The following is a 24,981-nucleotide window of genomic DNA, read 5'->3' on the forward strand; positions in this document are numbered from 1 at the left end:
CTTAAAAATTGAAATGGCTGTTTTTATTAAGCTTGATTATAGGTTGGATTTTATTTTTTCGAGGCACGCAACTTCAATATTAGCAGAATAATACAAAGCATCGACTAAATATCATCATCCTTATCCGATAAAACGTCTGTGATGTCGATTGTTAACGGATCTGCCATGCAGCTTAAGTCAGCATTTAAAACCAAACCTCCTTTGTCCTGCTCGTTAACCACTCGGACTATATGGACTATGTTCTCAAAAATTTCATCAATCCCTTGATCGAGCTGAAACAAAAATCGTAAGTTCTAAAAGAGCTTAGTTTGAAACTGGTAGCGCGATATGACTTGTCATTTTGTCGAAGTTGCTTGTCAAATTGATTTTTTGTTTAATACTCTGGATTTGCGGTTACTCCAAGGAAAAATAATAATGAGTTTCAAATTTTTCCGCCTTCTCGTAAGTGACCTAGCTTGACCCCAGAATCTTAAAAATTGACCATTCATCATTTCTTGGCAATAATTATAATGATTAATGATCATGCAATTTCAAATATTATTAACAGCGAATATTTTTAAGCATTCTGATGTCATTTATGACTACTTGGTCAGCCCAACACAAGATCTTGTAAGGTCGTTTAGAGTTAAATAAAAACCATTATATGAGACAGCAATGTTGAGCTTTTGAGACATACAACAAATTACAAAACTTTTGATCTGCATGAGGAAAGGTGGAATCAATGCTATTTGAAGTCACCATCCTAGTATATATAACAAACTTACTTTCCAATAGATTAGGAGAACATATACAATTTTACAAATATCCTTGGACGCTTAAAGAGAGTTTGTAAATTAGGTTACGAATTGACATGTATAATCTCAGGATCAAAGAGTGTCACGTTGTCAATATTAGACCATTCTCAGCCAGGATTGGTGCAAATCAACCAATGAAGACACAAAGTCAACTTAAGTCAGGCGCTCATATTAGCTTTATTAAATTCTCAGTTAGGGGTAATTTTACAGAAGCTCTCCAGAGTTGTAACCTCAACTTAATTGCATAAAACAAAAAATCAATTTTGGCAAGCAAATGGAATTACCACATTGCTACAGACTACAGTCCTATAACTACTTTGCCAGCTTTTAAAATAACTTCAACATATAGTGTATGAATACCAGTCATAAACATTAAACATGGTAACAACAGGCAATAGCTGTTTAAAACTAGTTTTGCTAAAGTACTTCTCTGCCACGATCAATTGTGCATCAGCGTTTTACACTGATTGACAAGGCTATTCATTCAAAAAGAACTATAAAGGCTATCTTGTTGACTTTGGCTTTTGTTATATTATAGCTGCTATCAAGTTAACATTCCACTATGGGTTTCGGTAATAACAAATAGCTACTGAAGTCATTATGTTTTACACATAAATATTTTGGTTGTCTTAAACATTATTCAATGAAAACCGACTTACTTTGCCAACCTTAACCAAGCAATGAGTGTTTTCTCCAGAAAAATTGCTATAGATGGTTTCGTTGATGTATTTGCTCACAGTATCAATATCATCAGCGATTCCAAAAAATTTATTGGGCAAAAAGTTTCCCAACTTCTTGGTTAAATCTTCGTGAGTTGTGATGACATTTGCATAAGAGGAAGTGCAGAAATATATATTGCCTTTTACGGAGTGGTTTAATACCTGAATAGAAATAGAAATATCGCGTCTGATGCAGCATAAAAGAATATAGAAATTGCATCAGGAATTACATTGATTAATTAATGAATTACTTTGGTTATAAGGTCCGATGCGCCCGCTGCATACACACCAGCATGCAATGCTTCTGCCGCCACCTCCTTGTCGTCTGTGAAGTAACAGACTTTGTTCCTATGATTGAATGAATGTGGCAAGGTTGTCGATTTGCAGAAGGTCAAATTCTGTGAGTGTTTGTGAAAGACATTAACAATTATTATTATCAACTTAAAGAAGACATTAGCAGTAACACCACAACATAGTTGTAAAGTGGATTTAGTGGTAGCATATAATGCAAAAGTGGTATTGCAACCACTAAGGCATAGGAGCCCTACGCAATACAGTAATAAAGGCGTTCTAAATTCTAACCTTTCCCGCACGTTTGCCTTTGGCCTTCTTTCGTTTTATAGTTTTAAGGCCAAGCCTTAAAGTGATTATTGAATCCATGTTAACCATATCCAGCTTGGCATAATTTTTTAGCATTTTGATGCCTTGCTTTGGGGAATAAACTTCGGCTTTGTACATTTCTTTCAGATAAACATCATCAACAGGTGCTTCCAAAATGTCGATCTGACGTGAGAATGTCTTCCATTCCTGATGACGACGCAACTTCTCTTGGTGTCTGTTGTTGAAGTTAAAATTATTATGTACTTCTAAGGGATATAACATAACTTAACGTTTATAAAAAAGACATTGGCACATTGATTTTAAAGGTGCACAAATAAATAATTGTGATATGTGCATAAGAAAGATCATTTTCACCTTTCCCACATGTCAATTTTTCTATTGCCTCGATAGAAAATGGGTTGAACACCAAATTGAGCATTCCGATGAATGTAAAGTGTTTTGTTCAGTTCACATAATATCTCAAACCTCGTCTTGTGATGTGCGTTATTTTGAACGTGGCTTGTTGTGTGGACTTTTCTGCATTTTGTCAGAGCACCTTGTACAACACGAATTAATCAAATGGTTGATTGATAATACAGTTTTTATTGAAGCAGATAAAAATACAGAAAAAAACGCTACCAACTTACTCTGGGTAGTAGCTGCATAAAAACGACAGCGAAGAAGTGATGAAATCTTCACAAGAGTTTCCATCTTTTAACTTGTGTACATTTTATTTTAATCCTATTGTTTTATCTACGCAAAATATATCATAAAACTCTGAATTACTTATAAAATGTGTCATAATTATTTACAATACATGTGTGTTAACAAGGTTAATAGTATTAACGCCAATTACAGATATTACACTAAAAAGGTCGCATACACCAAGCATACAATCCATACATATTTAGCCTATTAGTTTCAATGCTTTTTGCTAATATGCAGACTATCGTTGCCCAGGAGCAAAAAAGTAAAGCAGATCATTGGTGACATGAAAAGTCAAACAATGAAAATTTTCTGACTACAAAACTAGTACACATACGCTTCACGCAGAAATATAGTTTAACAGAAACTGAACTGAGTAATCCGAATAATACTGAATAAACACGAAACGGCATAAACTACTCATCAATCCCAACTCAAGTCATTTTCTTTTAAGGCTGAACGGACAGTGCGCATATCTCGAAGAAAAGCAATTCTCTTCTGCCGTAAATCACCGGGACTTTGACGGGGTGATGTAGTAGCAGAGGCGGGACGACCAGCAATTCTACCTTTCCTAGTAGTACAGGGGACAGATGACGAGCGGCCGTTAACTGTTGCACTTGCTGCTTTTGAATTTGACTGTTTCAATTTGTTTCTTCTACTTTTATCAAGTTGAGCACGGTGCCGTCGAACTGTCGCAATTTGCTCTCCTTTTTTATCCATCTTTTGAACAAGAGCGTCCAACTCACACTGCAAATCCATAGACACTTCGTCATCAGATGTATTTGCCATTTGCTTTGCTAATGCTTGGTGCTCAAAAGTCATTCGACCAAATTCATCTTGCAAAGCCACGAGAAGATCAGATAAATCTTCTTCTGTTGAGGAGAGTTTTCTGCTAGCAGGTTTCAATTTGATTTTGTTCTGATTAACAGTAGGCTCATCATCACCTGAATTATTATCTGACGATTGTATCTCGTCACATACTACCTGATCATTACAATATAAAGGACTATGGTGTTTCAAACGATGAAGTAGCTTCTGGACATTGGCAGACACTGCATGACTAGGGGACGTGGATGTTCCAGTAACAAACGGAATGTCAGCTAAATTCACTCGATAATGAGGTTGACCAGCAATGTTTTGTTTGGATAAAGGAGGTTTACTTGGTGCTGATACTGCTTTATTGGTGGTGGTAGTTGCTTGGCGTTTCTTTTTCTTCAAAGTTTTCCGTTTTGGTTTAGGTGGTTTTTTTGCTTCGTGCTTCATCAAAATTTGATTTGCCTGTGCTTGCGACTGAATCTGAGCAGTTTGATCCGAGAGTAACTTTTTTTGATGTATTTCCATTTTAAGTTTCTCCTCCAGTTCCTTAACTTTTTGTTCAGACTTCTCTTTTCTTGAGAGCAAATCATCAAATCTATCATGAATCTCTTCCAGTTTGTTCAGCTTGGCATAAGCATCCATGTTTTCAGCAGTCATTCTTCCTCTTTCCCTTTCAAGAGCTACCTGTCGCTCAAGAGCATCACTTCTCTCACGTTCTGCCTGTTGCACCATACGCCGCATATTTTCCAATTGGCGTTCCAACAATCTGCATCGTGTGTCTGCATTACGAAGCTGAGATTCAACTTCAACGCTGTTTTCTTCAGCTTCTTTTCTTACTGCGCTTCCACGTTGACTAGTAACAGGTTGTCGACTAGCAGGTGGTGGCTGGAGAGTAGTGACACGCATTTGGTTTGTCCGTGGTGGCTTGTTGGCAGCAGGAGACATCCTTTTGGTATCCTTGAGCATATCTTTGTATAAGCTTGTTTCAGCAGCAAGGGATTTAAGATTTCTTTCAGCTTTGGATCGATCCATTTCCAGGTTGTGAATTTTATCCTGTAAGCCCTTTAGAGCTGATAACACAGCTTGGCTGCTGCTTTCAGGACAGGCATTGATTTTCTTATCCGGTGTACGAGTCATTTCACTATTGAGAAATGGTCTTCTTGTAGGATATTCTTGATACGATGCAATTATTGACGGATCATCAAACAACGATGTCATTTTTCTCTACACAAGTTAAGTTATATCTAAAAAATATATAAAACTAATTAAAATCAAATCAGTTACCGTATTCTGATGTTACTATGAATATATTAACTGCCCTACAAACACAACAATTCTATATATCTATAATTAGTTTTCAAAATGTATGACAATTATCAAGCACCATAAAAAAAGTTTCGTTTGCAGGTTGATGAGCCCAGTGCATGCAGTTGCCACATTTTCCACTATGACTGTTGTCGCATTTTGCATCACACTGCATTTTACTGTAAGTGGCGATATGATAATTTTCATCCTCGGATTGAGGAAAGCCTTTGCACAACTTAAACCGGTCGATGATTCCTTATCGCTTGAGTCCCGGATACCAAGCTAGCCTTTTGCAATTTCCGACTGTCACACATTTTTATTTTGGGTTTTTGATTTTTTTATATGGAATATATTGCACGAAATTAGATCTGACCATCAGGTCCACTGAGCAGGAGCAAGTTTTATTGATGCCTTGCCCAAAGGCATTGCAACAGTATAGCACCAATGGGTATCAAACACAAAACACAAGCCCCATTTTTTGCAAGGCCAGTTCTTAAACCACTCAGTTACCAAGCCGACATAATAAAGTCATAATAAACAAATGCAACGGCTTTAGCCCAGTGCAAACAATGCAACGGTAGTTAATAAACGTTGCATGTTATGGTACTATTCCCTTTACAATTAGCATAATACAGTAACATTTCACTAATGCAATCCCGGCCAGAAAGTGTGACAGTTTTCAGTGAGAAATTGTCTGCGCAAAGATGCAATATTCAGCGTGATGGCATGCACTGCAAGCTCAATTCTTTGTTTATTTATGATTATTTATTATATACTGGCGTTCAAAAAACCAGCTTTTCTTTGTTTATTTATTGTAAGTCAGCATGAAGATTAAAAAGTTTGGGGTGCATGTTATGAACCTCGTGTGTAAGTAACACACTTTCCAAATTGGGTTGCAATAAATAGCAAAAGCTTGGGTTCAAAGCTGCATCTCTAGCCCTAAACCTAACTTTGCTCTGAGTTTGGCAGTTGCAACAACTGACAGATTAACATGGCCACAAAGCCCAAATAAGTTTAAGAGAAGAGAGAGAATATATTTTGTCAAGTAAGTAAATAAATAGCACAGCTTAATAAGAATTGACAAATGCTTGGCGTGGGACGGCGAAAGACCTTGCGGTCATTGAAGTCTGCCACCCTAAATTCTATAGTAAATTAAAGAATAGGTGAGGCTGTCCTCATGCACAAAAAATAAATGTTGCAAAAACATTTACAATTATATATATTCACCTCAACAGCACTATCCCTGCAGCAATTTAGAACTCAATTGTTTAGAGAAGCATTTGTATGATTGAATATTTTTCAACTTACTTCACAATTTATTCCAAAAATTGGCACCTCTAAACATTAAGGTCTTTTTGCCTTTTTCGGTTTTGGTTTGGGCAAAAATAGGTTGTCTTGACCATGTGATGATCTGGTATTGAACTGTTTGTATTTCACAAAAATAATTGTTGAATATATGGGGTAGAAAATCAGTATGTACAATAGTTATGCATGAATTTCCTTGTCTGTTATTGATAGATTTGGGATATCTTTAGGATATCATTTTCCCCATAAAAATTTTTTTAACTTTCGGCGGGCTATTTGAGTCTAGTATACAAGTGCACAACCAGATGATGTCACAATTTGAGTAGCTGGGTTCTAGTATACAAAGGCATCTTGTGGTTGTGCAGTTGCATACTAAATCCGGCTATTTGTTACTAAAGGTCTTACTTACTTTTTAGTCTTAGGCTACTATTTTGTTGTGTAATATATTTAAAGGTTTTAAAATACTGTCTGGTGCAGATCCTCAGACTAACCTATTATAGGCTTAACCTACCATATTCAAACATTGAAGACACTATAAACTGGCCTAGACCAATAAGACCATAGTATAACAATTTAAGTTTGCTAACAAGTACGTCAGCATCATACGGTTCATAAATATACTGGTAATCTTTATCTTAGTGTTTGTAGGCCTACTCGCCTATACAACTACCGACGGCAGTGTTTAGTGTATAAGCTACAACGAATGTTAGTATATACAAACACATATTGGTATCATATTTTTTTCAATGATTTTCCTAACTTTACCAATTTACAGATGTATAATGCGCATATAATCTGGAAAATTCTCAGTCCTCACTCCTCAGACTGTCAGACACTGCTTTGCAGTTGTTAAAGTTTGGAAGATGTTCAAATCAGTCTTCAAAACGATTCCTTCACCCAGGTAATATTTCATAAACTCGGTAAGGTTTTCTTGCAAGAGTTGGCTATAATTTGGCCTAAGATGTCATAAATCAATTTGGAAATCATTCTGTAAATCAAGTACAAGTACAAACTCTTGCAAGGATTTAGATTCTAAAGGCGTTTTTATGAAAAGTGCTCATTAACAAAAATGAACAATAAAATTTAAAATAGTTAACTACGTCTTTTGTCAGATTGTCTCATATATTCATAGCATACGCCTGAAACCGCTAAACAAGCGACATTTCTATATATATGTAAATGTAATTACTTCAAACGGAGATACCCCTGAGATATATAATTTTATGTAATTTATATAATATAAACTACCTTATAACTAAATGCATAGGTATATGACTAGTTTATATATCTCTGGATAAACTAACCGGAATAATATTCTTTTTTATAACCATGTAGGATGCTGGGATCTAACATTCCCAATCCTATTTTCGAAAAGGAAAACCACGAAATATTTATGCATTAGTATATTTATATAGCATTTTTAATGGTCGCAAAAGCGTTACATTTTCCAAAACCCTGATAAATTTTAATAAAAACTTGATATTTTTGCAATTTTTTTTATGGCGTTTGCTTGTCTGTAGAGTACTTTTTAGCGAGACTTGGACAGCCGTTGACCTAATTAAAAACCCTACTATCGTAACTTCAGTTGCTGCGAAGATAGGTTCTCAGTAAAATGCGTCGCAATGGAAATGCTATCTCTTCCAGCAAATACATAAACTAGGCTACTTCGTTAGATGAAGCTCCGGGTAGTGGCTAATGTAGTTTAGTGGGAACTTAGATCAAGGCTGTCATGTTTGAGCATTTGGCCACAGGCAGAGTTTTTCAGAATAATGCTTTGTCTGCATTATGCAGCACTGATGTTAACAATTTTCCATCAGAAGGTTGCGAGTTCAAACCACGTCGGGGTCACCAATGGAGGGTTCTTGGTGGTTTATGTTATAAGTCTGATAAACTAACGGGCTTCTACTGACTGGTTGTGACTCTTAAATCAAAAAGAAACTGTTCTTCCCAGGCAGCACTATTTATTTGCTTCAAATAATATACTCACTACGTAGAGCTTGTATTGCGTAGAAAGGACACCACCGTCTGTGCTGATGTCACGAGTAGAATGGCTCAGGAAGCCAGAAAAATTGCATGGTCAATGAGTTACCTTGCGGTCACACGAACTTTAGCTACACTACCCATAAAAAAGCACACAAATAATAAAAGTCGTAGTGGCGTCTGACATTTCTATGGACGGTGCGGGTGTCTATCGACTCCTAACGCCAAAGAACGATACTGTAAGTCATCTTGCATTAGTTAAAACGCAACGACCCTGAACAAGCAGTAGTCTGAACCAACGCTGAAAACAATGAGCGAGTACTTTTCTTCTCTGACGTTTTTTTTTGTTTTAAAAAACATATTTACATATTAACACTTACAGCACATCGCCTAGGTTGGCATAAACAAGAGTTGTTATTATCAGAATTCATTTCACGCTGTGCTCATAAACCACTTATAAATTCAACGCAGTGTGGGCAGGAAAATGGTACGTCTGCACCCTGTGAAACCAACACAAAGTTTGGCGTTAGGCTTCACAAGCGTAAAGTTTTATTATAAACCATCTTCACAATAAGTGAATCAGTCAACACAATAGTGAATCAATAAATAAATGAGAATCACACAGGTGTGGATAGTGAATGAAGTGTAAAAATGTTAAAATTATCAAAACCAATAAATATAGCCTAAAATAGAATAGCTTAATATAGGCCTACAGTACAAATTAAACCAGCCATTTAAAAATATTCGTTTATGTTATGATAGTGGATAATTGTTATGATAAAATAAACAGTGCACACTTACTATATAGTACATAACTGCGGCTTCAATGAAAACAGTGGGGATAGAAACAATCAATCATTTTGCAGGAGCTCACACCATAAAGCGATATTCCACAAATTGGGTGATAGACAGCAGTATTAAAATAACGGGTCCAAACACGTGTGCAGAAAAAGTGTTTTGGGCAATACGGGTTGAACAAAGAGAGTGCTCACCAAAAGGTTAAAGGGATTACATGTAGCAGAATGTATTTTTTTCAACGGGGCATTACCATACAGTGTCATCAAATGGCAGTGAGAACAACAACGTAATAAACATGATAATTTAACAGGATGTAATGGAGACGGTCTGCAGTGCAACTGGTCAAGTGTACTTGACTTTATTGTAAACTATGGTCCAGCAATGGTGGATAATTATAATTTAAATTAGGAGTAGAACAAGAATTTGTTTAGATTGGGAGGTATGCTACCTAGCAGATGGCGAAGCTTCTTTCAGTAGCTTTATTTTTTCAAGCTAAATTCTGTGCAGGGACTTGTAGGCTACCAATCTTGTTTTGTTAAGTTTTTATCATTTTTGGTTAATAAGGACATGGTAATGAAGGTCATGATAGAGGTACAATTAGTTTATTAAAGCCAGAGTTATATAAACTATAAATTGAGAAAAGAAGGCGTGTTTGATGATAGTTATACTAAAATATTCTTTAAGTATTTGGTAACAACAGACCCCAAACATCGAATAAAACTACTTAAAATTGCCGTAAATAAACAATTCTGTGAGGTGCGTTTCCAGTTTCCCAGTCGCACCATGAGTGGTAAACCGATTTTCTAGAATCGCGACGTCCTGCGCGATTTAAGTCTTAAATCAATTCTTTTCTCAGTTCAAAGTAAATAGATCCAACAAACGAAACAGACATTTTTACTTACTATTTTTTAAAAAGACTTTCATATTGTTTAATCGTAGCTTGTACTACGTAAAAATCTATAACCTCTGACTTAATGATGCTATTTACACTACCGCTACGTTGCTAAATCATAATGGTGAGCGGAAATAAAATCTCAATAGACCATTGCAGCCGTCATTAATCACGGTGAGGAGGTTTCTATATCAAATGAGCTTAAATGCGTAAATTTAATAAACTGAGGTTGACAACTGCAGTAAAGTCTGCGCTTTTCAAACCAGGGTTAAGGGAAAAAACGTCTGTTGAAGTTAAGTGACTAATGTTGCAAGTACAGTTGGAACCATAGGATAATTCTCAGTGCCTGCAGTAGTTTGTTGATGTGAAGTCGTCAACTCCATAACGTTACGGCTAGTTTGATGCCTTAATTTTTAAATTGAACACTACTTGCATATAAGCGCAAATCTATAGGTCTGTGTGTATTGAAAACGACCCGTAAAAGGTAGAGTGTTATTTTTTGTCAAATTTTATTTGCAATTTTTTTCTATGGTGGCTTTTAAAGCGTGTGTCGTCTCAAAGCGCTTTCCACATTGGATTTGAAGATTACTTACCCAGCAACTAATACAAGAATTTCCCTACGTCGTACTGTAGGTGCTGTTGTACTTAGGCTTAGAAGTTGCGGCTTGTCTATCATTACGTCACAAGCAGAGACACAAAACAAATGACATAAGGAGTTAGTGTCAAACCAACCTTTAAATAACGTAAGCTTGCATGCTGTGTTAAAAATAATTACTGACTGTGATGAAAGAAAGAGCGAGAATGACAGCAGATAAAAAAGATGCAGGGACGCTGTTTATGTCGTAGCATAATGGATAAACACAGTAATAAAAGCCTTATTATAACGGTAACCTATAGTATAGACTATAGACTATATAGCAGGGGTGGGGAAACTTGTTCAATGAAAGAGTCACTTGCGGAAAACTACAAACAGTAGCGAGCCGCAAAATCAGTAATGTTAATACAAATACGGTAAACAATGCATGGATAATGAACAATAATGTATATCACTATTCAGCTAGAAGAGCCACAAAAAACATGTCGGTGGGCCGCAGTTTGCCCACCTTTGCTAAATGGTAAAGCACTGCAGTCGACAATTTTTTGCATCATGTTAGGCAAAGGGGACTTTTTTCTACTTTTTATCGCAATGTTCAGTGCTCGTAACAAGAACACCGTTGGTAATCCTGAATCCAAATTTGTGCGTACTTGTCCGCGAGTTGAGCTTTTAAACGGTTGCGTACGTATGAGCTGGAGATTACTCTAATAGTTAACTCACTACCCAATCTGTAAACCGTGTCGAGTCGAGGCATAACAGCCACAAACGCATTTCTTGATATGGTGGCTGTAAATTCGATTACTATACTTTGGAAAAGCTGCTGGCGATCGACCTTCGTTTGCGTTCCAATAAAAATAAGTCAGGTTAGTTCTTGGTCAGGTTCACGGTGGGTCGTGACTCGTGAGGTTGCGTGTCCGTGAGCTTGTGTCAGGCTGAACCTGAAAGTAGTAATTACAGTAGACGAGGCAAGTATTTGGAAGGGGCGTGATGTAGCGTTTACAATGACCAACAGCGCCGTAAAGAAACAACCGGCGCGTTGCACTGAAAGACCTAACGTGCCCGAACTGTGGATGGTTTTGTGAAAAGCTGAAAAATAGAAGTAAATAAAAAGACAGAACAATAGATAAGGATGAAAGAGAAAAGCGATAAAAACGTTCGTTTTAGTTTGTTTAACTAAGTAAATACATGCAAGGAAGTATTACCTCATTTATACAATTGTGCTCTCTGTTGTAATTCTTTTTCATGGTTAAGACTAGTTGAATGAATAACAATTCATTTTGTGTTGTCATCAATCGTGCCTCAGAGAATAGAGAAAAGTCTGCCCGAAGCAGGAGAGAGCCAAATTGAAGTAAAATATTCAAAATTGTTAAACTGTTAAACAGCCAGATAGCTTTAAAAGTTTTTCTATCCATACACTACAAGCGTTGAAAGCAATTTTTCCTGAAAGTCAGTCTTTAAACAGAAATGTAAATAAATAAATAATTTTTGTAAATAAATTATTATCTATCATATTACTTCAATGTTTAAAATGTAGCCGTCTGATTCAGGGCTTCTCAAACTATGGGTCGAGAAACAAATTCGCAAACGGAGTCGCAAAATGTAATTTTGAAATCGCGAAACAAGTTCAATTTTATCAATTGAATTCTTTGTTAATTTTTGATTCACTTTACTGTTTCCATTGCGTGGTTCTTTTATTACTGCGCAGTTACTTTCGTGAAATGTCTGCGTTTGTATGATTTCGCCATAGACAAAAATACCACTTGACATTCGTGATGGGTGATTTATTGTTTTAATATCATTAACGCGTATGGGCTACGGCCACTCATCTCACGGGTTCATTTAGAATATCTTTTCTAAAATTGGGTTGCAGAACAAAAAGTTTGAGAAGTCCTGGTCTAATTCATGTAGTTTTACACATGACTGATTTGTAACACTAGGCAATTGCAGCGACTGAGCATTATAATCAGCTAGCGATAAAATACTTCAACTAATGGCTGACTGAGCGGCAAAAACTTGAAGTTTTAAAATGTTCTACACTGTATTTGTGCTGCATTTTGCAGCCATAGCTGTACAAGGTAAGCAAATTCATGCATTCTTATCATTGTCGCTTTTATTTTTTAAATTGAAGTTTTGTGGGTAAAGTATTGTGACGTAATAATTTATTGCAGGTAAGGAGTTTCCTCCATATAACGGCTGGTTCAACAACAGAGGGAACCCTGATTCAGGAACTCCAGGTTAATTGCGTTTATGGAAAATTTTGGCGATGGCAATTCTAAGTGTACGAACTACGAAGTATACTGTTGTAGTCAAAGTCTGTTGATTCAGACGAATCATAATTCAACAAATCGGAAAGTTAATTTACTGTATCTGACATGTTACGATTTTGGTGTTTTTCAGTTTAGTCCATGTAAATCCAAGCGGCAAACATATTGTACTTGGCGGTTAAATAAATGTTAATATTGTTTGCATAGTGAAAAAGATACCCTAACGTGTATACCCAAATATATATATATATATATATATATATATATATATATGTACGTAAGGTTATATGAGGCAGAAAATGAAAGAAAGTCCGTGACTTCATAGAAAACTTATTTTATTTCTTTGCAAATATAATAAAACTATAAAAACAACTCTAAAAGGACATGTCTCATGCTTTAGTTTGACGATGATATGGTTAAATGTACATGGACCGTATACTATTAGTCCAGTTAAAGATTTATCGACAAACAATACGCGACTGATGAGGAGGGGTTTTCGAAGATTCGCAAACAAAATACTTTGCTCCGTCGTAATCTCTATTAAAGTTTAATGTTGTCAAACATAAACGTCATAATATCTATGACATATCTATTAAAACCCAAGTGAGTGACGTTGCAAGTTGGTTTCTGCCGCCATGCTCATACATGTTATTTCTGGAGTTTCGTTATATATCAGTTTCCGTATATATCTACGTCACATGTCAATTGACGTCTAGTTCATTAAAAGTATTTATACTGATTGCGACATTTTGCTAGTAATAGATGTATTATAACGTACTATTTTTATGTAGCCTATGTTTGTTAATGTTCGTGTAACTTATAAATAGATCCGTCGTGAGTTTTGTAGTTCATGGAGCTAAAAATTTGCTATTTGTGAAAGACGCGCTTTTAGCACGTCACAAGGTCATTAAGTGGCACTCGAACACGACGGTAATATAGTTTCAAAGAAAATATGGAAGTTTTAATTTAATCTTTTATAATTTTGGTGTCTTCGTGTCAAGATGTCATGTTTGTGGTAAAAACACTTGATATTACCGCGATATCTCCGTTTTTAAGACGGGTTGTGTACCGTTCCCACAACATTTGTCACAAAATTGCACCTGCGTTTAAGTGTGGGCTTTATTTTTAAAGATTAACCATGCGTAAACGCAGCGGCGACCAGAACGATCTTTTTCCAGCAAATGGGTCAAAATGCTGTAATTTTATCTTCAATATAGGCTTATAGTACATTATTCTGGTGGCAAGCAACCATGAAATTTATCTTTGGATACTTAACGCTGACTGACGTACATTGCTTGCTCTGAAGGGTGTCCCATTTAAACATAAGCCGTACATGTACTCTTGGAGCTGGTAGCCGCGTAATTTAGTTTAAAAAATTTTGTTTCTATATACACCAACGTGATATTGACGGCTTTGTCAACGATTGTTATTATGCTGACATTGCAAAATAGGAGACCAAAATGTAAAGCAAGCTCTGCATGTTTTAAATGCATTTATTACTTCACGCAGCTTCTTTTTTCCTGCTCCCAGATTCGATTCTCTCCCGGCGACTTTCTCCTCATTATCAGGACGGAGTCTACTTCCCAAGCGGATGGAATCGACCGAATCCGCGAACGATAAGCTTAAATTTAACATCCGGGACTCCAGGGTTACAATCGAGTGACGGAAAAACAGCGCTGTTTTATTTTTTTGGTTGGTTTTGTAAACAGCGAGCAAAAATCAGATTTAAATTTGTTTATTTTTAATTTTCCAATCAATCTACGAAGATCTATAGTCATATAGACATAACTTCTAGTTTTTAGGAAACTTTTACTTAAACATTGATCAAATATATGATAATTTCAATCATTCTTGTAAAGGTCAACACGTCATGCAGGAAATCGTTGATTCCACAAGGCCGGGTTGCCCGCCTGAATTTTTTAATATTAGAATTCCAGCTGGAGATTCGAGTTTTGACCCTGGAAACACTGGTACAGTTGCAATGCCCTATCAGAGGTCGAGGTATCAAACTAGCAATTCCGGCTATTCCCCTAATCATCCACGTGATCAGCTGAACGAAGTGACGTCGTTTCTTGACGGTAGCGCCATCTACGGGCACGCTAGAGCGTGGGTGGACAAGCTAAGACTTTTTGCCAGAAATTGTACCAACCGCCCAGACACAAATATATTTGCCAGCCAGGTAATTAGGTGTAAAATGCGACGTAGAAGTTCACGTTTTTATTATGAGTTTGTTGATGATTGTAAATTTGACGTTCTTACGTTTACGTTTTTACGCAGTACGGCACTGCCGATTGCAGAGGAGAACTAAGATCTGTGAACGACTTAGGCGAATTTCCCGAATTGAACATCCAGGGTCTTCCTTTAAATAACCCTGTTCCACCGACAACAAGAAACGTTCAAGACGCTAAAAGACTTCATCGTACGTACAATAATGATATTCAATTTGTTGCAAACATTCTTTCCTTATCACGTCCTTAATTGCTTGCTAAATTTCTAACCTACAACCAGTCCTCTAAGCCCGTTATAAAAAATAATACTCTCTGCTTATGACAAAGGGGTGTGACATAAATCTATTTCATGAGTCATCATTAGGTCAAAACATATAAGGCGGTGTATATTAGATAAGTTCTTGGTATTTGTAGAGACCGGCGGTAGAAATATCAACGAAAATCCTTTCCTGCTCGCCATTGACGTAATATGGTTTCGTCATCACAACTGGTTGGCGCGCAATATTGGTAAACTCCATTCCGACTGGTCAGAAGAGAAAGTTTTCCAGGAAGCGAGAATTCAAAATGTCGCAACCTACCAGGTTTGGTGTAATATGATGTTATAGTTGTATTAGTATGCAGTATAAAAAGAATCTAATCGATTTGGAAGAAAAAACGGGTGTATTTCCAAGCTAATTAAGCAATGATATTTTATTTCAAGTATAACGATTTTCCATTCACAGAAAATCGTCTTCTACGATTGGTTGCCATATCTTCTTGGAAGCTGCCCAACAATGTCTTCTGAAATGTGCCAAAACCTGACTGCTTATACAGGTACCTAGGCTTCCCTTGCCTCTTAGCTTTGCTGTAGATGAGATTTAGGGTGAACTGTTGTTCCTTTAAGAAATTTTTGTAAACAGAATACAGTAACGGAGTATCTGTGGGAATTTCAAATGTATTCGAAGCAGCTGCTAAACATTATGACGTCACGATGGCACCACCTGGTGTATTCAGAAGGAGCAAATACAATAAGTACAACTTTTTGTTGGCTTTTTTATGCACAAATACAAGAATTACTGTAGGAAAGGAAATTTGATATTAATAAAGCGAACGAGATATTTAGATCTCACGATTTTGCTTATTTTAGTGGTGGTTGCGTGTTCCGGAATACATCGTCAGACCCGCTTAGAGTTTGCAATACTTACTGGAATGGAAATGTGAGTATCACGTTACGTATACGTTTAAATGGTATAGGTCTCAGTGACGAAAGAGTTATATAACTTATAACACAACATTGGGGGAAAGTGGGACAAAACGGAACGTGCGTTTTAAAAAATAACGACGAATTGCAGCGTCACCACGGTTTTGCAGGTGCAACACTTTTCCGACAAGGGAACTTGGGATGCAAAATGCAATCTTCTAAATTTCCAAGGCTGGAGTCATAGCAAAGAATCTACTTTTGGCTCGTTTCATAGAAATGTTATTCAGTGAATTAAGGGGTTCTATACTGCTATGAAATAGTGAGGACATTAACTTCATTTACTAACTTCACTGGGGTAAAATGACATTAACATTGACATTGACATTAAAATTAACTTCATTGGGGTAAAATGAACCTATTAGGTCGGCATAAAATTTGAAAGTGAAGTTTTGCATAGAATCTTCTTCTACGAATTCTGTTATTTTAAAGGTTTTAACTCTGTTACAGTTCTATCCATTGCCAGATTTATTGTTTTAATTCGCGTTGAAATCCGAGAGAAAACCTCTTTTTCCCTTAACGGGTCCGTATTGTCCCCACTTTCCCCTAAGATTTGCTAAAACAGTTGGAAAAGTTTTTAAGCAAGTCCAAAATATAAACATTATTTATGTAAGTAACGTAATTTCTTTTTAGGAAATGTTCCAAGAAAGCAACATTGCCGAGGTAATAATGGGAATGGCCAGTCAAATTCTAGAAAAGGAAGATCACATTGTGACGTCAGACCTACTCAATTTCTATCATGGTCCGCTGGAATTTTCAAGAAGAGATCTGGTCGCTTTGATAATTCAGGTGTGGCTTGTTGTAATACGCGCGTGCAAACTATTGCTCTAAAATTAGCAAGCAATGCTCATGTTCTTTATTCAAACGCAACCACGCCGAACGTTAACTACAGACCAGTGACGCCACAATGGCAGTTTGGGCGCTGAGAACCACAGGGAAGTGCAAATTAAGAAGATAAAATTATATAATGCAAGACTTTTCTGCTAACATCTCTGCATATAGACATAGATTTATTCTCTTTCGTACAAAATACCATTACAAGACCGTACTCAAAATAACAACATCGAATCAATCAGCCTTGGCAACAAAACTTGACGTAATAAGGCCATGGATGTTTTGCATCGAGCGTTTTGTAGCCACTAGTTTCAACGGCGATTTTGATGCATTTGTCCAGCAAGGAAGAGATCACGGTCTTCCTGATTACAACACAGCCAGAGAAGAGTTGGGTCTAACCAGGAGATCGACATTTGAAGAAATCAATCCGACCTTGTTCGCTTCATATCCCAGCGTAAGTACTATGTAGTCATTATATCGCTTGCCAAATCATTGCGCGGAAATCCAAGTTCATCTCTGACCAGCGATATGACATATGACATACAATAAACGTCTTTATGGTGAACTGGGGTTGTAATTTCACAAACAAGCTGCTGAGTTGGATGGAGACAATCTACGGAGGAGATCTCGGTTCTTTGGACCTCTTCGTCGGAGGTATGCTGGAGACGGGAGACGATAAGCCTGGAGAACTCTTCCGGCTGATCATACAGGATCAATTCGTGAGGTTGAGGAACGGGGATCGTTTCTGGTTCGAGAACACTCGTAATAGGTGAGGATTGACGTCACTCTTTAATGACATCGTTTTATGACGATGAAGCTGTGACGTTTTTATGACGCATATTTCAGTTTGTTTAACGAAACCGAAGTAGCGGCAATACACCAAGTCACATTTCGAGACGTCATATTACGAACCAATCCGAGTCTCAACGAAAGTGTAGACATCCAGGACAACCCATTTTTCTGGAACTCAATGAGTGAGTGACTGAAGGTGTTGGATATTTTTAAACTACGTCACACTGATCACGTAATCATATCCTTGCAGACGACACGAGGCTGTTGTGTCCGCAACCGTTTCAGATAGACGGTCCGAATCACACCTGGACAACGACGTGCACTACGCTGGAAACTTACGACTATTTCTCGGGGAGCGAAGCTTCTTACGCCATTGTGTTCGCCGCCATTGCATTGTTTGTTTTGTGTGAGTTGTTCATGAAATTTTCTCGCTTGGATATATCGTTATGGTGTAATGAACATATTTAAATAGAATGATAGAAATGCGATTGCAGTCACGTTACCAATAGGTTATGCAAAAGAGATAACCAACTAACTTCTTTAAAATTATATTGTAAATAATCGTTTTTTACCGTTTTTTTTAGTTTGATAAAGATTTTGCTTTGTAGTGTCGCTCTTGTTGATGTACCTGCTTGGAAAGCGTCAGGAGAAGAGAGTTTTGAGCCTTAAAAAACGGGTTATCTCCAAACACAAGGTCAGCTTGCGTAACAGTGGAATTGAAGCAACGTTTGCCATCGAAATACTGGGAGAGAACAAAACACAAGAAGTCCAGGTAATGGACTTTTGCTCATTCTTCTTACCTATACCTACTTGACCTTCTCACCTCGCTTGCGATTGGCTTTCCGATTCATTGATTCAAGCGGTTCAAATTTCCACGCTGTCATGATGCTATACTTAAATTCCGTAATCAACCTAAAAAGGACTCAGTGGCTAAATTAATTGTGAAAGGTTGCAAACGTTTTTTCAGGTTATTCTTGGGCCCTCCAAACAAATCGTGGTGAAAAATGCAACCGGGAATCGCAAGTTACAAACATTTATGTTGGATGACAACATTGAAATTTATACAACTACTACCGGCACCTCCATGTTTGTTAGAACGAAGAAGGCAACATACGACATGGTTTGTAGCACTTTATGCTAAACAAGAAATATACTTGGAGAAAAGTTTAGTTTTTGCAGAAAAAATACTCGTTTCTACTTTAACTGTGCAAAATAAATAAAATTAAATGCTGAAAAAAGGCGAAGACTTTTCTGCGGCATTTTCTTTTCATTCTCGTCCAAATTCTTTTTCAACTAAATAATAAAGATTTTTACTACTTCCAATTTCACGACAGGTTCTCTCATTTACCGACCTCGACTCTTTGTATGAATTCGTCGCCAAGTTGAAGTCCTTTGTTACGTCACACGGCGTGGACGCAAAAGAAGAGGATCTGGGATCGTATCGCGTTCTCCTCCAAGAAGCGAACACCAAGCAGAAGAGAGATGAGCTTTTAAAAATCTTCTTCAAGGCTGCCCTGGCTCAGGTCAGTTCCACAAAAGAAACTTTTAATTCTGCAGAACTTTCTTAATCACGCCAAATGCCGCATTTTGTTAAGCTCTTTCAATGTTTTTGACGTTTTTGGCGTGTTTTGGAACTCCGCTTTGCTCTTCGAGTGCACCAAGCTCATTTCTTACGTGAGCAATTTTACCATTGATTAGGTAAAAACGAACAAGGAATAAACAAAGAATATTTTTAGATAAAAACAACGCATATACCTTGATGTAAGCAAATATTATTAACATCATCAGGCGGTAAAGATGAGCAAAGATCGCTCAGTAGGATGGACCTGGAGCAAGGAAGCTGCCAAGTTGATCAACGTTGGGATCAGCAAGGAGGAGTTTGCTCAGTACTTGAAATTGAAGCCGAACAGCTCTTTCGTGGAACAGATGTTCTCTGTGGCTGATGTTGATGACGATGGAGAAGTATCATTCAGGGAGTTTCTCAACATCGTTGTTTTATTTACAAAAGGTTTGAAAAATCAACTGCTTTTGCTATAACTGTTTAAGTGGGACTGCTATAGCGTTGTGATTACAACATGGGGTTGGTTGTGGGTTTTCAGAACTTCTGCGAAGATTGTTTAGTTGTTTGTTTGTTTGTTTGTTTTGTGTAATCAGCAAGAACTCTTTTGTAAGTTAATTTGTGGAAACTATTTAAGGATCAGCGAAAGACAAAGCTCGCCTCATGTTCGACATGTACGACTTGGACAAGAGCGGCGAGTTATCAAGGGAAGAGTTCCAAGTGATGCTCAAGTAAGCTTAGATGATAATTACAAACATTGTGCTTCCTTACCCCATTGATTTAGATCTTAGCAGTATAGTCGGATAGTTATTAAAACTAGTTTAAATGATTACACTGCATACAATCTTTACAAAACCTTTCAACGCCTCTTCCTTCAAGGTCCATGGTCGAGATGGTGGACGCTTCTGTTGAACCGGAACAAATTGATGAGTTGGTTAAACAAATGATGACGTCATACGGCTTGGGATCTAAGCAGAGTTTGACTTTGGAAGATTTTCAGAAGATGATGTCACAATATTCGAGCGACTTAAGCGAAGCTTCCCTCAATATCCCCGGTAACTTTGTTATGAATAGTTAATAATAATAATAATAATAATAATTAGTAGTTAATAATATTGACATTATTACTCGATAAGCTTTTGCTTGCGGATCCACGATTTATTAAACAACGTATCGCCTGATCTCTAAAAGATTTTTGCAATTTTCTGATTTGACTTCTTGTTAGGCAACACCGCTCCCAGGGCCAATCTTTCCATTTCTATAACTGGTCCGATAGCCAATCCCAACCAGGAAAGTGCGGAGAAGCCGAAGCCTAAGTATCAAAAAACTACAGGGACGACCAAGATCAGAAAAGCTCGCATGACGTTGAAGCGTCTTGAAAGGTATGTCTTATGAAAATGTACGCTTGTTTGTATAGTTTAACATTGGATGGGAAAGTGTAAAATATTGAATTTTCATGGCAGATTTTTCAGGTCTTGGCATATTGTCCTACATTGTTGATACTGTTTTATGGAAATTATTTTGCATAAACTTTATCATTTTGATATGAAACAGGGAAAGCAGCGAAGTTCCAATACAAAGACGTCACACCAAACACGTTAAATCAGTCCAAGTCGTTCAAGAGGAATATACTGAAAGTAAACTTAAAAGACGTTGGATCGCCTTTATCAAGTGGAACCAGAATAACAGTCAGCAGATATTTTGGGCAACTTTGTACATTCTCCTCACAGCCGGAGTCTTTCTCCAGGCTTTTTGTAAGTTGTGAGTTGAACTGAAAACTAAGATTGACTCAAACATTTTGCAGAGCAAAATTCTATTGATTCATTGTTTTCAAAATATTGAAAACTTAAACCCAGAAATCTCTGAAAAACTCTGGAAAAAGCTGTTGTCGGTGATATGGGAGCAATAAATACAACGGTGTTTGTAACACCTGATGTCGCGAGTATATATGCGACCGTATACCACAACCAGCATGGTTTACAACGTTGCAGCGAATAACTACAATAGTTTATGAAACTCTACAGTTGCCGTGGCTTCAAACCAAGCGTCAGGCTTGTCACGGATCGGAAGTTGGGTGATGGCCCTTGCGCGTGCCTCCGCTGCGGGACTGATGTTCAACTTCTCTACGCTCCTCCTCACAATGAGCAGGAACACGATCACGCTCCTCAGGGAAACTTTCCTGCATCTTTACATTCCCTTCGACTCCGCCATACCAATGCACAAACTTGTGGCCTGGATGGCGCTTTTCTTCACGGGTAAATTAACAGTTTACTTATTTCAGATACTGATGTTACCATTCAAATATGAATGTGTTGTGGGCGAAATTCAACACGAAAATTAGGCGATAAATATAAACAACAGCAAAGAACAAATGTGAACAAGCTTCTACAACACATTGTTTTCGCTAGGAGTTCATGTGATAGCTCACGGGATCAATTTTTATTCCATTTCCACTCAATCCCCGGCTGATCTATTGTGTCTTTTTCGAGATTACTGGTATCCTAGCAACTATCTACCCAGTTTCGTCTTCTGGGCTTTTCAGACCATCACTGGAATCACAGGAATTATCCTCACACTTATAGTTATTGTGATGTAAGCACATAGCCTACGGTAGATGCCATAATTTAACTTTAGTTTAAGCATCATTTTCGGCCTTTCTTCAAAGATTTTTGTTTTCTGTACCAACTCTTGCATCAAATCTTTCAGTTTCTTTCTCAATTTCTCAGTTTCATTGCGTGTTGCATTTACAATTGCACACAGACGCTGAAATAGAAATAAACTTTTCCAGGTATATCTTTGCCAGTGATTTTGCTCGTAGAAAGATATTCCACTGGTTCCAACTGACACACAAGTTTGGTTTCGTTGCTCTTTACTTTTTCAGCGTTCTTCACGGAAGTGGGACCCTTATATCAGTAAGAGCTTTCCGTCTAAAGCTTTACCTTTTTGTCGTTTCCAAAACTCAAAGAATCAAATTAACTATTTTTGTCCATAGTCACCGAGATTTTATCTCTACTTCTTACCTTTCGGGATGATCTACACCCTGGATACGTTGTACAGCATCAGCAGGAAAAGAATCGAGATTGCCGTCGTGAAGGCGGAGCTACTTCCTTCTGACGTCACACATTTGGAGTTCAAACGGCCGTCCAACTTCGACTACAAAGCTGGACAGTGGGTATGGCTAAACTTTAATGAGTTAATATCATGTTTGCAAGTATTGGTCAGTTTATAGTTGGGCAATATAGCAATCATACTCAGCAACTGTTTAGAAAGTTAAAACCGGGACCCTGTTTTATAGGTTCGTATTGCGTGTTTAGCACAATCCCCCTCCGAGTATCACCCATTCACCCTATCCTCAGCCCCCCACGAGGAAACCCTCAAGCTGCACATCAGGGCGGTTGGACCATGGACCATGAACCTCCGGAGCATTTATAACCGAGAGACTTTGGGAGATTCACCTTACCCCAAGGCAAGCATTCTCACAACCTTAATCTAATTGATTCCTTAATGGCTAATGGTCCTGCACGATACTTTCATCAGCTTTTTCTGGACGGTCCTTTCGGCGAAGGTCACCAGGACTGGTACAAATACGATGTGTCGGTGTTGGTGGGAGGTGGTATCGGAGTCACCCCATTTGCTTCCATTCTGAAAGATTTGGTCAACACGACCCAGTCCGGAAAAGCTGTTACGTGCAAGGCGGTGAGTAGAAACAATTTCAAAGATTTACAGTTACTTTCTAAATCATCTCTCTAGTCCAAATGAGAACATTTTTCAGCTGTTTATAATAACAACAACATCTAAACCCTAGAGGCCTTGACCATGCAGTTTCAAGAATAAGAAAACGAAACCAAGGAAACAAACGCGGTGATTTGTGATGTAATAAGTAACTTACTATTTTTTTGTGCCAGGTTTACTTTATTTGGGTGACTCGGGATCAAAAGCAATACGAATGGCTGACCGACATCATTGCAGAAGTGGAGAGTAAGGACAAAAAGATGATCCTGAACACTCATATTTTCATTACGCAGTTTCCTCAGAAGTTTGACCTCAGGACTACCATGCTGGTACATAGATATCTTATAGTTTATCGTGGTATATTACGCTATACGATAAGTATGATTTTAATGTGGCTTTAAGGCTCCGAAGTGATTAAAATAAATTGGATATTCTAAAGCAGGATGGTCCAAACCCGGGCACGCGGGCGGCTAACGCCACTGTATTGTGTAAGACACACGCGTATGCGATGATTTTTGCTTATCAAGAAGTGCGGCAAAATATTAAGTCGTTTTGATCAGTAAATTCAATCCTTTGCTTGCATTAGACTAGAGTTTTTCCTATTTGCGGCCCGCAATGTTTTACTAAAACCTTAATGTGGCCCTTTTTGCTGGCAGTCTTGGACCAACCTGTCCTAAAGGGTACGATTCGATTTGATTCTCTCGGTATAGGCAGAAATGGTTAAGATTATAGACAGTATCAAACATGATTGCTTGGTTTTGTACCACGCTCTTTCCTTTTCCAGTACATCTGTGAGCAGCATTTCCAAAAGTTTGCGGGGAAATCCCTCTTTACGGGACTTCGAGCGACCACCCATTTCGGACGCCCCGACTTCAAACATTTCTTAATTTCGTTGGCGGACGAGCATACTGCGGTAAGATCATGTTTTCACAATAAGATATTGTTACGTAATATACCATTATACACAAGATATTGTTACTCGACTGTTACTACTGCCATTTCTAATACACTGCGTTCAAATTCTGGAAATCTCTAACGTTTACATTCTCAGGTGAAAAAATTCGGCGTATTTAGCTGTGGGCCGTCTCCTATGACCAATTCCGTTGACAAAGCTTGTTCAACATTGAATAAATTCCAAGGCCCTAGTTACAGCCACCATTTCGAAAACTTCTGAGATTAGTTTTTGTTATTTAAAACAAACGTTACACCATAAAAGAAAGATGATACGTCAAAATAGTTTTCATGGGAACGACAAAGGGTATCTTTGAATTCGCTTGCAACGCGGTCGAAATAGTTGAATTTTGCTTTCTGTACGTTGTATTAATTAAACGTGACTTTTGCTTGTAAGTTTATCTTTGACGCAAATCTATCAATGCACTTATATTCTTTCAGAAATTAGTCCATATAGACAACTCTGCAGTTCTAACACGTGTGGTGTTTTTTTTTGGAAAAAATGAACAGTATGGTTGTATTTGTGCTTTATTAGCTGTATTTTGTTCGACGTTCAACTCTCTGACTGACCTGCTAACCCTGTGTGTATCTCCAAATATCTCATGTGTAAAATAGTAAAATTTTCGCGTGCAGTAGCTGAATATACTGTAAAATATAATTGATTCTGAAAACCTCAGAACTTGAAAATATAAAGGAGCTGTGAATGATAAAAATAAGTTTCTAGGCTAATTGTATTAGCTGAAAAAGTCGGACGGAATAAAGCAGAGTTGAACGAACTAAATTACTTGCAAGTACCATGATAGTGGCCGCCAGGTAAGTTTACGTTTCCATTCATATAAACCTAACAAAACGCACAAACTTAATTCAGAAATACAA

General features: G+C 37.5%; 3 protein-coding genes across 3 annotated transcripts; 1 reads left to right on the plus strand and 2 right to left on the minus strand.

Moving 5' to 3' along the window:
- Positions 1–36: 36 nt before the first annotated feature.
- Positions 37–2,896, minus strand: LOC143446166 (large ribosomal subunit protein uL1m-like). Its single transcript, XM_076945690.1, has 6 exons — positions 2,761–2,896; positions 2,489–2,669; positions 2,096–2,348; positions 1,765–1,911; positions 1,454–1,675; positions 37–272 (listed from the first exon to the last, which is right to left on the minus strand). Exons 1-6 carry the CDS (start codon positions 2,822–2,824, stop codon positions 105–107), a joined length of 1,035 nt encoding a protein of 344 aa, XP_076801805.1. The 5' UTR covers positions 2,825–2,896; the 3' UTR covers positions 37–104.
- Positions 2,897–3,241: 345 nt separating this feature from the next.
- Positions 3,242–4,905, minus strand: LOC143446155 (centrosomal protein of 57 kDa-like). The gene has a single exon (XM_076945679.1). It carries the CDS (start codon positions 4,850–4,852, stop codon positions 3,242–3,244), a length of 1,611 nt encoding a protein of 536 aa, XP_076801794.1. The 5' UTR covers positions 4,853–4,905.
- A 7,480-nt stretch (positions 4,906–12,385) lies between these two features.
- LOC143463201 (dual oxidase 2-like) lies at positions 12,386–24,798 on the plus strand. The gene is made up of 31 exons (XM_076961612.1): positions 12,386–12,584; positions 12,678–12,743; positions 14,304–14,465; positions 14,633–14,952; positions 15,051–15,192; positions 15,416–15,582; positions 15,724–15,814; positions 15,901–16,012; positions 16,128–16,197; positions 16,872–17,027; positions 17,413–17,526; positions 17,663–17,841; positions 17,919–18,046; positions 18,115–18,270; positions 18,473–18,636; positions 18,832–18,984; positions 19,199–19,387; positions 19,653–19,872; positions 20,060–20,153; positions 20,302–20,477; positions 20,648–20,804; positions 20,977–21,176; positions 21,447–21,677; positions 21,831–22,014; positions 22,211–22,334; positions 22,415–22,594; positions 22,718–22,888; positions 22,960–23,118; positions 23,328–23,483; positions 23,939–24,067; positions 24,206–24,798. Exons 1-31 carry the CDS (start codon positions 12,536–12,538, stop codon positions 24,326–24,328), a joined length of 4,722 nt encoding a protein of 1,573 aa, XP_076817727.1. The 5' UTR covers positions 12,386–12,535; the 3' UTR covers positions 24,329–24,798.
- Positions 24,799–24,981: the final 183 nt, after the last annotated feature.

The sequence above is a fragment of the Clavelina lepadiformis genome, chromosome 1 (assembly GCF_947623445.1).
Source record: "Clavelina lepadiformis chromosome 1, kaClaLepa1.1, whole genome shotgun sequence".
NCBI lineage: Eukaryota > Metazoa > Chordata > Ascidiacea > Aplousobranchia > Clavelinidae > Clavelina > Clavelina lepadiformis.